This window comes from Trichosurus vulpecula, chromosome 2 (genome assembly GCF_011100635.1).
Source record: "Trichosurus vulpecula isolate mTriVul1 chromosome 2, mTriVul1.pri, whole genome shotgun sequence".
Classification (NCBI taxonomy): Eukaryota; Metazoa; Chordata; class Mammalia; order Diprotodontia; family Phalangeridae; genus Trichosurus; species Trichosurus vulpecula.
The window spans coordinates 97,025,588-97,038,464 of NC_050574.1; the positions used below are offsets into that span (position 1 = coordinate 97,025,588).

A 12,877-nucleotide genomic window follows, 5' to 3' on the forward strand; every position below is an offset into this window, starting at 1 on the left:
GAATATTTGGATCCATGTGTAACTTCACTGCAAGAATCCTATTTCCTGTAAACAAGGGCAGAACTGAATAGTTCCGTTCTTTTTTCTTATTTGGAGATATGCAGGGCTTATCTCCTATAGGATCATAGATTTAGAACTAGAAAGGACCTTAGGGGTCATTTAGTCTAATTCTTTCATTTTACAGATGAGGAAACTGAGACCCAGAGCGGTAAAATCGTTTGTCTATGTAACTTTACATAGCTAGTATCAAGAAGCCAAGCCTTCCACCACACCATAAGCTATGTCCTTTCTAGTTCATGTTTTTAGAATATAAGTTTATTTTATTCATGAATTGATCATATTTACTAAAAAAAAATAAAATAAATCAATATTTCCCATTTGTGGAGGATATGCATTGTGCAGGAAGCAACACGGCCCAACAGAGAGAACACCAAACTTGGAGTTGCAGGACCTGAGTCCGATCTGCAGCTCTGCTACTTACTATACATGTGACATTCGACAAGTTTCTTCACCATTCTGGGCCTCAGTTTCCACACCTGTAAAATGATGGAGTTGGAATAAATGATTGCTGAAGTCTTTTCCAGATCAAGATCTATAACCTTCGGTTCTGGCCTGATGTAGGAAGCTGGTGGCATCAGCCAAAAGGGTCAGAGATAGTAAGAAAATAAGAAAGTCAGATGACCTTGCTGCTACCACTTGGTCACTAATGGAAACATCTGCTCGGCTTTCTCATAGTGCTAGACGGAAAGGTTATGGAAATGATGTCATCAACACAACAACACAATAGATTCTGAAGGTTTTCAGGGACTGAGCACCAATATAGAACTCAATCATTGTGTTTCTCGTCCTAAATGGAAGGGTATTAGAATCTCTCTCTCAGGCTTACTATTTGTATGGCTCTGAGTAAATCACTTACCTCCTCTGGGACCCAGTTTCCTCATCTGTAATTGGAAGGGGCTAGACTCATTGACCTCTAAGGTTCATTTCAGCTCTAAGTCCCCAAATCTTTCAGGGTTTGGGTTCTAGGGGCACAACTTCCAAGAATGCAGAATCACCTATACACTAGAATGTACTTGAGGGAGGAATGTTTGTGGCTGTAGAAATAAGACATAGAGGTCAGGGGCAATTTGAGGGAGAGACAACTAAAATCATCTGATTTCAGCTCCATTTGTCTATCCTTTACCTATTTTGTAGCTACTCTCTATGACATTTAGATTTGTGGATAGAGAGGCAGTTTCTTCACTCTTCCTCTTTCTTCTCAGTTTAAAGTATTTTTATTAGCTTTGCAAGACCCCACACAAAGACATTCTTACCAGGCCTTGTGAGGCCATACATTTCTGGCCAGGAGTCTGCCATTCCAGTATTTTAAGCTATGAACCAAAAATCCAAATTTCATTTCAGGTACCATTTTCTTAACTAGCTGCTCATTTCCTAAACCTGCAATTCTCTTTGAAGTCTTTGACTTCAAGCATCAGTATCAAAGAAAGGAAGGAACAAAGGGAGGGAGGAATCAAGAGAGGAAAGAAGAAAATTCAGATGGTCTCAATTTAATACATCACTGGTTGTTGTCCTTCGTTCTCAAAGAGGACCAAAATGACATTACTATGCTAAAGTCAAGTTTCAAAGTGTCCAACTGTGGCTGACCAGACCAATATGAGTTTGGAATGTTCTACCACAGGTCGGGCACAAGTATTCCATGTGAACATTTGGGGTAGATTCTCTAAATTTGGGCATCTTGCATTTCTTTTGAGCAATTTCAATTTTGCTTTGCTCATAGAGCACAGCACCTTCTCTGATGTGGGCACACCATGCTGAGTGGTCCTATGACAATGTCTCCCATATCACACAATCAATTCCAAAGTTCTTAAGAGAGACCTTGAGAATGTTCCTATATAGCTTCTTCTGACCTCCATGTGAACGCTTGCCCTGCATGAGTTCTCCATAAAATAGTTTTTTTGGCAAGTGTACATTTTGCATTCGAACAACATGGCCAGCCTGTTGGAGTTGAGCTCTCTGAAGTAGAGTCTGAATGCTCTGCAGTTCAGCCTCAGAAAGAACCTCATCGTCTGGAAGCTTATCCTACCAGGTGATCTTCAGAATCTTCCTAAGACAATTCAAATGGAAGTGATTCAGTTTCCTGGCATGGCACTGGTCCAGGTTTCATAGGCATACAACAATAAGGTCAGCACCACAGCTCTGTAGACCTTCAGTTCAGTAGTCAGCCTAATACCTCCTCTCCCACACTTTCCTTTAGAGCCTCCCAGACACTAAGCTAACTTTGACAATGCATGCATCAACCTCATTATTAATGTGTACATTAAGTATTTATGAAGCACCTGCTATGTTCTGTTTACTATACTACATGCTGAGAATACAAATACAAAGAAAAACAGTCCCTGCCCTGCTTATATTCTACATATAGATGTCAGGTCTTGCGGAAGAAGGCAAGATGCTAACTTCTCCACTATAGAGAATTCCTGATTTTTTTAGTGGTTATTCAATCAGTCAATAAACATTTCTAAGCATCTACTTTGTGCCTTTACTGGAAGCCTTTGATGTGTCAGTCATTGGGCAAAGTGTTGTGGTAGTTATAAAGATATATAAAACAAATTATTTGTCCTTGATAAGTTTATAATCTCATGGTAGGGACAAAAACCAATTCATAAAATGTAAGTGCCTAACACTAGGTAATTTTTAATTAAGTAGATTCTTCTCTTTCTAGATCAGGGTAGGGATTCACACAGGACCAGTTTTGGCTGGAGTTGTGGGTGACAAGATGCCCCGATACTGTTTGTTTGGAGATACAGTGAACACAGCTTCCAGGATGGAGAGTCATGGGCTTCCTGACAAGGTGCATCTCAGCCCCAATGCATACAGGTAGCCATTCATTCCTTTATTTATTCTTCCAATAAACTTGAGTAAAGCAAAGTCCCTGCCCTCAAGGAGTTTATAGAAATATAAAGAAGATAACATACTCTGTTCTTGTCCTATAACTACATCTTTCTTTGTACCAACAATATTATAATTGATGTGTTTCATTCTCTACTTCAAACTCAGGTAAGGCAGAGGGATGGGGTGAAGAGAGATAGCATCACGCAAGTTCTGATGTCAGTATAACCATATGTAGTAATGTTATGATCAGACATGATTTCACACCCTCATGTGTTGCATTGGTGATTTCTGCTTCAGTAGAGGGAGAATTGTTTAAAAGAAGGATCCAGCTTTGAGGGAGAAGGTGGGCAGGAAGATAGGACTAGTAGGAAGTCACCTGTAGAGCCCTCCTCCATCCCTATGTGCTGTGACCAGGGTTGTTCCCAAGGAGGAAGTTCCTGTCCTTTCTCCACCTCTCTGTTGGGCCTTTCAGTAGCAGAGATGTGTAATTTGACAGATGTCATGGACTCCAAGCCATCTCCTGCCTGACAGTCCTTTACACTTGTACCATTTGCCCAATCGGTATATCCGGTGACTTTCATGTGTGATGAACTTCTTAATTTTTCGCAGTGCTCTGCAAAATCATGGGTTTGAGATCGTCGAGAGGGGTGAAATTGAAGTGAAAGGAAAAGGGAAGATGACCACCTATTTCCTGATTCAGAATTTGCAGGTCACAGAAAATGAGATCATGGGGAGAACCAAAAACCTTGAAAATAGAGGTAAGAAACATACGTAAGCAGCACTATCCGTTAGCAGGCGAAAGCTAATCTCTTGTCAATGAACAGTTCCAATGGTGTTTACTCTGTGTACACGTGTTTATATAGACTACACATTTCGACTTGTTTGATTCAGTCTTGGGTGGGCCAGTAGAAAGAGCACTGATTTTGGAGTGGCTAGATGGTACCATAGTGCCCAGAGTACTAGCCCTGGAGTGAAGAAGACCTGAGTTTAAATTTGCTATGAAGTAATAGAATGTAATACATAATACAATGCAATAAAATATAATATAAAACACTATCCCATTGACCTCAGAGTTAAGCCTTTCTGAACCTGTGCAGCTAACCAGAGGGAGAAACTGACTACCTCAGACAAGACTAAATCTTCAGCCAGTGGAGGAGCCTGATAAAAAACTATCTCTCTGTCTGAAGGTTCCTTATTTAAATCATTAATATATTCAGGTTCTGGCAGCTTTTCCCCTGAAATACTCTGGGGTTTAACCCACACATTAGCAAAATGAGCAGAACTTCTAATATTTGTCATTTTTAAAGGGAGGCCACTATACACAAGGGAAAGATGAAGTGCCATTTTATACTTCCAGAGGTCTTTCTTTTAAATGTGCCACCATCCTCCTGCTTCCCTAAGTTCCCCTTGGCATCTTCCTTAGCTTTTCCCCCTCCCATAACACCTATAACCAATCAGTTGTCAGCAAAGTTCGAATGAGGCAGCCCAGGGCGTGCCCATGCCAAACCCAACACTCCAGAATCTCGGTCACATTGACCTTTTTCAGTGGGAGGTTGTAGTTGTTTGTCCTTTGCTCTCAAAAAGGACCAATGACATCATGAGGGTGATATCTTGACTTGCAAGTCAATTGGATTTAAGTGAGGCAGAGCTGCGCAAAGTTATCAGCCTCCCTCTCTCATCCAGGGTCATTTGAGTCCAGTGGCAAGACATCGGTCAGGACGACTGGAGATGACCCCAGATGCAGTGAGGTATTGAGGTACAAGGGAAAATGCGCTGGCTCTGGCTACAGAACCCACTTCTCATGTTTGTTCCTTGTGAGAGCTCAAGCAAATCACCAGACCTTCAGCTTCTTCATCTGCAAAATGATCAAGGCAACAGATTAGATGAGCTCTGGGGTCCCTTCCAGCTCTAGACCTGCATGACCCTGTGATCTAAACAAGCCAGAGAGACTCAAGTCATGGGACTGAGAGCTGGAAGAGCCATTAGACATGATCTCATCCAGAGGTTCTTAATCTGGGGTCTGTGAACCTGGGTTTTCTTCTTCTTTTATTCCTTTAAATTTTGATAAATGTGTTTCTGGAAACCAGTTTGTAATCCTATTAAGCATCTGAGACCAAATTTGAACAAAGGTCTCCCTAACTCCAGGCCCAGCACTGTTTCCAGAGTGTCACTTAGCTGCCTCATAAAAAGTTCAACATGTTTTTAGTTCAGAGTTGGAAACACACACAGAATCGTACCTCTGAATATATATTCAGCTAGGGTGCTTTCCTGAAAGTCCTTAACTTGAAACTAGATAGAGATAGCAGATGAGAAAAAAAGAGTAGTAGAGACGGTGGTCTTATATTAGGATTCATTTGGGCTGGTGCCATAATATTCCCAGGGACTTGGAACTGACCTTTTTCCCAGGGAGAAGATCCCTTTCAGATTTTCCCCAATTTTTTTCTTACCAAAATTGTGGTGGTGGATCCTAGTTCATGGCTTGGGCCTAGTTGCTGAGCCCTGACCGAAAAACAATGTCTGTCTTCCATAGGTTTGTACCTCATGGACACTTCTTCTACTCCAAAGAAAAATTGATGCAAAGAAATAGAAAGTACCTAATGACTACAGATGAAAAGCCTATGTCCTAAAGAAGACAGTTTAAGCAAAAAGAAATCACTAGGAAGGCTATTATTATATAATATATAATACCTTTTATATCCTTCCTCCCCCCTAGTTTTAAGAGACCCTGCCTTGCTAAGTGAAAATCATCAATGGCCATTAACTTTTATCTGTTTCTAGTGTTTCTCTCCCCTCATCCCTTCCCCAAGCCTTTGGATAATGTGGTGGGTGGTAGAACAGCCCTCCACCTCCCCTCCCCAGGTGTGTTACTCACATCTATTAACTGCTCCTGAAGCTGTTTCTATGGGATCCCGAGCTCCCCGGAGAGCTCATTACAACCCTGGCCCCCTTTCCTCCCTTTTCTCCCTGACGGAGATCTCAGCTCTGCTTCCCCCAAGGAAGAAGTGGATATGACCCATGCCCTTAGTAGTATCAGCTTTCCTTAGTCTGCTACCAAGCTGAGGAAGAGAGAAAATTCCAGCATTCCCTCTCCATTCCTTTTCTCCCATGGACATGGACGTGGCCAGTGGGTTGTGCCTAAAAAGTGAATGGAGAAGAAGGAGAAACAGAGTCAAGGCATACACACACTAGGGCTCAAGCTTTATTATCCATATCATCCCCTCTTCATCCTCTCAAGCAGGTGCATTTAAACATCTCCTGTCTTGGAATTTGGGGTATTTTAAAATTAAGGATCTTTATCCAGCCCTAAAAGTAACCACCTCTACCCAGGCAGCCAGGAGTGGAGAACCTGTGGCCTTCTAGGTCCTTGGGTGTGACCCTTGGAATGAGTCCAAGTTTTATAGGACAAATCCTTTTATTAAGGGGATTTGTTCTGTGAAGTTTGGATTCAGTCAAAGGGCTGCACTTGAGGACTTAGAAGGTCACAGGTGTCCTCAAGGCCACAGGTTCTCCATCCCTGAAGGATTATAAAAAACTGAACTGAAGGATGGTACCAAAGAGAAAGAGTTCTTATGTTCACAGTTAGCCAAAGAAAAACTTTCCACCTCAACTTTTCAAGCAACTATTTCAGAATCCCTTGCTACAGACAGAAAGGTTGTATACATTGTCACTCGTTTCTTTCCATTTGCTTTTTTAGGAGAAAAAGCAAATGCTCTGGGAATTCAAGACAGTCAGACTGTTGCTGTTGGGAGGTATGAAGACAGTCAGCATCTGCTCCCCAACACGGATGTAGCATATGGTGAGTACACCAAGGATTTCTCTCAAAATACCCCTGGTACTTTATTTCACTTAAGGAAGACCAGCTGATTCAGATTTACAGATCCTGGGGGAGGGAGAAGAGAGAGAATTGGAACTCGTCAGCTGAGACACATAGCCCTTAGCAAGAGCTGGGGCTACTGGGATCTCATTCACTCTTTTCCATGATTGCTTTTCTGCTTCTCCTGGTGTGAGGTCTGTCACCTTTCCTGAAATGGCAAAGGTGAGGATGCTGTGTTAAATGTAGATCCATGGGAGCCTCTGACTCTTATTCTGAAAGGATTCTTTGTCGTTCAGTCACGTCTGACTCTTCGTCACCCCATATGGGGTTTTCTTGGCAAAGGTACTGGAATGGTTTGCCATTTCCTCCTCCAGAATGGACCCTTGGACCCCTCCAAATCCATCCTTATAAAATTGTATTCACTCACCACCTACTCACAAAATGAAATTCACCTGATTCAATGAACCTACATGATTCTCCTTGACAAATATCACCCCAGCTGTAAAGTGAATATAAGCTCTCCTCACTTTTGTATTCCCACCTGCGTCTTCTGCTGTCTTACAGAACTTAACAATAACATCGCAATGTCCCTTGCCCCAGCCGGGAGCTGGATGGTCCCAATTCTCCCCCTTGCTCAGGGGAGGTTGAATTGTTCTCTCATATTTCCTGAATTCTCCTCTTAATCATTGTCTCTGCTTGGGAAAGTGAGGGGAGTGGAGAGAAGAGGGGGAGATCACCAGGCTTTTGGTGATCTTCCATCTCTTGGAATTAGTATAATTAATTCCTGAAGATGGTATAGCAACAATCTGCTAGCAGCTGCTGTAGGGGTGTAAGACCCACCAACAACCAGCACACAGAAAGCTGCCAACACAGGTTCTTTGATCTGCTTTTCTAAGGAAAGCAACTTTAAGGGGTTAACAATCTCAGTTTAATCAAACATACAAATATCGTTCACAGTTCAGGGGGAAAAGATCAGCCCCCTGAACTTCAAGGCAAATACAAACAGAAATTACAAACATCAACAGATAGACCTTGTCTGATTCAAATCACAATACATAGTTACCAGAGAAGAACCACATGTGGGTTGCAAAGATGGGGGGCAGTTACAGCTTGCCCAGAGTCTCAACACTCCCTCCATGAGTGTGCCCCCAAAGTCAAACACCAAGTTCCCCATCCTTAGTAGCACTTCATGTACAATTCAATGACTCTCTGATTGTCTTTTTAAGTTAAAATACATTTATTCAAAAGAGAAAAATAGAGAAACCACAGTTTGTGCCAGCAATATTCTTCAATACTGATTTAGGCCATTTAAAATAACTAAGCAATATAAAATACCTGAGTGTATACCTGCCAAAACAGACACAAGAACTATATGAACATAAACATAAAATGTTTTTTATACAAACTCAGAACTAAATAATTGAAGTAGTATTTATTATTCAGGAGTGAAGTCAATATAATTTTTAAATGACAATTTTATCTAACTAATGTACTTATTCAATGCCATCCTAATTAAATTACTAAAAAAATTCTTTTACTGAGCTAAAAGAAATAATAACAAAGTTCATTCTGAAAAACCAAAGGTCAAGAACTTCAAAGAAACCAGGGGAAAATGTAGATTCAGCAGTATCAGACCTTAAACTGTGTTACAAGAGAATTGTTGAAGTGTAAAAAGGATAATTTTGATTATTTTAAATTAAAGTTTTCTTCTATAAATAAAACCTATGTAGCCATATAGAATAGAAGAAATGCAGAAAATTGGGAGTGGAAGGAACTTTCATAGACAATCTATCAGATAGGATGTGGTTGGATCAGAATGTTGTTCTAGTGTAGGAAATGATGAGCTGGTTGATTTAGGAAAACAGGGAAAGACTTGGACTTATGAAGGAAGATGCTGTCCACTTTCAGAGAAACAGATGATAGGTGGAAAGAAGCATGGTACAGTTTTACATATATATATATATATAAGTGTCTATATATGTGTATATTTATAGGTATCTATGTGTGTATATGTATGTATATATATGCATATATGTGTATGTACATATATGCATATATATATACACACATAATTAATTGTAGCTTTCTTTAGGGGGATAGGGGGAGGAATGGGAGAAAATAAAGTAATACATGCAAAAGAAAACCAACAAAGATGCAAAGAAAAGCTGGGCAGCTTTTAAAACAATGCAAAGTATTTGTTATATGGGGTTTCTTGAAATGGAAATCGACTGTTTTATATTCAGTCCTCTTTTATGATCTACTGTGTACATGGCAATTTGTTTTCTTTTCTCATTTTGTATTTGTTTTTTTTTCTTTTTCTTTTTTTTTTTTTTCGACCAACATGGATCTTTATTTTTTTGGGGGGGGGTTTAAATCTTTTTTTTTTTTTAATGCAATTTATTTATTTAACATATTTGGTTTTCAGCATTGATTTTCACAACAGTTTGGATTACAAATTTTCTCCCCATTTCTGCCCTCCCCCCCCACTCCAAGATGGCGTATATTCTGGTTGCCCTGTTCCCCAGTCAGCCCTCCCCTCTATCACCCCCCTCCCCTCTCATCCCCTTTTCCCTTCCTTTCTTGTAGGGCAAGATAAATTTCTACGCCCCATTGCCTGTGTATCTTATTTTTTAGTTGCATACAAAAAGTTTTTTTGTTTTTGAACATCTGATTTTAAAACTTTGAGTTCCAAATTCCCTTCCCTCTTCCCTTCCCACCCACCCTCCCTAAGAAGTTGAGCAATTCAACCTAGGTCACACATGTATTATTATGTATAACCCTTCCACAATATTCATGTTGTGAAAGGCTAACTACATTTTGCTCCTTACCAACCCATCCCGCTTTATTGAATTTTCTTCCTTGACCCTGTCCCCTTTCCAAAGTGTTTGTTTTGATTACTTCCACCCCCATCTGCCCTCCACTCCATCATCCCCCTGCCTTTTATTTTTTTTTTTTTTATCTTCCTCCCTCTTCTTTCCTGTGGGGTAAGATACCCAACTGAGTATGTATGGTATTCCCCCTCAGGCCAAATCTGATGAGAGCAAGGTTCACTCATTCCCCCCTCACCTGCCCACTCCCCTCCTCTCCTAGAACTGCTTCCTCTTGCCACCTTTATGGGAGATAATCCACCCCATTCTATCTCTCCCTATCTCCCTCTCTCAGTAAGTTACTCTCTCATCCCTTAATTTCATTTTATTTCTTTTAGCTATCTTCCCTTCATCCTCAACTCACCCTGTGTCTGCTCTCTCTCTTTTACATATATATATATATACACATACATACACATACATACATATACACATAGATACATGCATACATACACATTCACTTATATATATACATAAACATATATATATGCATATATATATATGCATATTCCCTTCAACTACCCTAATACTGAGGTCTCATGAATCATACTCATCATCTTTCCATGTAGGAATGTAAACAAAACAGTTCAACTTTAGTAAGTCCCTTGCAGTTTCCGTTTCTTGATTACCTTTTCATGCTTCTCTTGATTCTTGTGTTTGAAAGTCAAATTTTCTATTCAGTTCTGGTCTTTTCACTGAGAAAGCTTGAAAGTCCTCCATTTTATTGAAAGTCCATATTTTGCCTTGGAACATGATACTTAGTTTTGCTGGGTAGGTGATTCTAGGTTTTAATCCTAGCTCCATTGACCTCCGGAATATCGCATTCCAAGCCCTTCGATCTCTTAATGTAGAAGCTGCCAGATCTTGGGTTATTCTGATTGGGTTTCCACAATATTCAAATTGTTTCTTTCTGGCTGCTTGCAGTATTTTCTCCTTGATCTGGGAGCTCTGGAATTTGGCAACAATATTCCTAGGAGATTTCTTTTTGGGATCTATTTGCGGAGGCGATCGATGGATTCTTTCAATTTCTATTTTGCCCTGTGGCTCTAGAATGTCAGGGCAGTTCTCCTTGATAATTTCCTGAAAGATGGTATCTAGGCTCTTTTTTTGATCATGGCTTTCAGGTAGTCCAATAATTTTTAAATTATCTCTCCTGGATCTATTTTCCAGGTCAGTGGTTTTTCCAAGGAGATATTTCACATTGTCTTCCATTTTTTCATTCCTCTGGTTCTGTTTTATAATATCCTGATTTCTCATAAAGTCACTAGCTTCCACTTGCTCCAATCTAATTTTTAAAGTAGTATTTTCTTCAGTGGTCTTTTGGACCTCCTTTTCCATTTGGCTAATTCTGCCTTTCAAGGCATTCTTCTCCTCATTGGCTTTTTGGAGCTCTTTTGCCATTTGAGTTAGTCTATTTTGTAAGGTGTTGTTTTCTTCAGTGTATTTTTCAGTATTTTTTTGGGTCTCCTTTAGCAAGTCATTGACTTGTTTTTCATGGTTTTCTCGCATCCTTCTTATTTCTCTTCCCAATTTTTCCTCTACTTCTCTAATTTGCTTTTCCAAATCCTTTTTGAGTTCTTCTATGGTCTGGGGCCAGTTCATGTTTTTCTTGGAGGCTTTGGTTGTAGGCTCTATGACTTTGCTGTCTTCTTTAGGCTGTATGTTTTGGTCTTCTTTGTCACCAAAGAAAGAATCCAAAGTCTGAGACTGAATCTGGGCGCGTTTTCGCGTCCTGGCCATATTCCCAACCAACTAACTTGACCCTTGAGTTTTTCAGTGGGGTATGACTGCTTGTAGATTACAGAGTTCTATGTTCTACGTTTGGGGGGGAGGTGCCAGCTCTGTCAGAGCCGCACTCCTCCTTCCCCAAGGACCCCCAGTCCAGACTGGGCTCAGATCTTCGGCAGGCTGTGCACCCCTGCTGTGATCCGCCACTTAATTCCCCCCACCAGGTGGGCCTGGAGCCGGAAGTAACAACAGCTGTAGCTGCCCCACCTCCGCTGCCCCCGGGGCTGGAAGCCGAACCGCGAACTCCTTCCACTCCCGCAGCTTTTCCCACTAACCTTCTCCGCAGTCTTTGGTGTTTGTGGGTCGAGGGGTCTGGTAACTGCCGCAGCTCACATATTCAGGGCGCTAGGGCCCCGTCCGCCTGGCTTCTGGAGTGGATCGTCCACGCCGCTCAGGCTGGGCTCTGCTCCACTCCGTTCCCAGCTCCCAGCTCCCAGCTCCCAGCTCTGTGTGGAATAGAGCTCACCCAGAGACTATCCGGGCTGTCCTGGGCTGGAGCCCTGCTTCCCTCTGCTGTTCTGTGGGTTCTGCCGTTCTAGAATTGGTTCAGAGCCATTTTTATAGGTTTTTGGAGGGACTCGGGTACGGAGCTCACTCTAGTCCATGCTTACCAGCCGCCATCTTGGCTCCGCCCCCCCTGTTTTTTTTTTCTTAATAGTATTTTATTTATTTTTCAATTACAGGTAAAGACAGTTTTCAACATTCATTTTTGTAAGATTTGGAGTTACAATTTTTCCCCCTCACTCCCTTTCCTCCTCCCTCCCCAAGAGAACAAGCAATCTGATATACGTTATACATGTACAATCATGATAAACCAATTTCTACGTTAGTCGTGTTATGAGAGAAGAATCAAAACAGGGAAAAGGGGAAAACCGAAAGAAAGAAAATCAAAGTGAAAATAGTTTTCTTTGATCTGCATTCAGACCCCTTTTTTTCTTTCTCTGGATGGAGTTAGCATTTTCCATCATGAGTCCCCTGGTGTCTTAGATCATTGTATTGCTGAGGAGAGCTAAGTCTATCATAGTTGATCATCGAACAGTGTTGCTATTCCTGTGTACAATGTTCTCCTGGTTCTGCTCACTTCACTGAGCATCAGTTCATGGAAGTCTTTTCAGGATTTTCTGAAATCTGCCTGCTCATCATTTCTTATAGCACAATAGTATTCCATTACAATCATATACCAAAACTTGTTCAGCCATTTCCCAATTGACGAGCATCCCTACTATTTCCAAGTCTCGGCCACCACAAAAAGAGCTGCTATAAATATTTTTGTATATGTGGGTCCTTTCCCCTTTTTATGATCTCTTTGGGATACAGACCTAGTAGTGGAATCAAAGGGTATGCACAATTTTATAGCCCTTTGGGCATAGTTCCAAATTGTTCTCCAGAATAGCTAGATCATTTCACTACTCCATCAACAATGCCATACTGTTCTAATTTTCCCACATCTTCTCCAATATTTATCATTTCCCTTTTATGTCATATAAGTCAGTCTGATGTGTGTGAAGTGGCACCT

At 41.0% G+C, this 12,877-nt stretch overlaps 1 protein-coding gene across 1 annotated transcript in view; it reads left to right on the top strand.

Moving 5' to 3' along the window:
* The window catches only part of LOC118836689 (guanylate cyclase soluble subunit beta-2-like), a 109,505-nt gene that overhangs the window by 80,801 nt on the left and 15,827 nt on the right, over positions 1-12,877 (top strand). Inside the window, exons 14-16 of the mRNA XM_036743907.1 lie at positions 2,723-2,877; positions 3,502-3,650; positions 6,587-6,688. Of these exons, the coding sequence (XP_036599802.1) occupies positions 2,723-2,877; positions 3,502-3,650; positions 6,587-6,688 (406 nt within the window). The remainder of the gene's footprint in view (positions 1-2,722; positions 2,878-3,501; positions 3,651-6,586; positions 6,689-12,877) is intronic.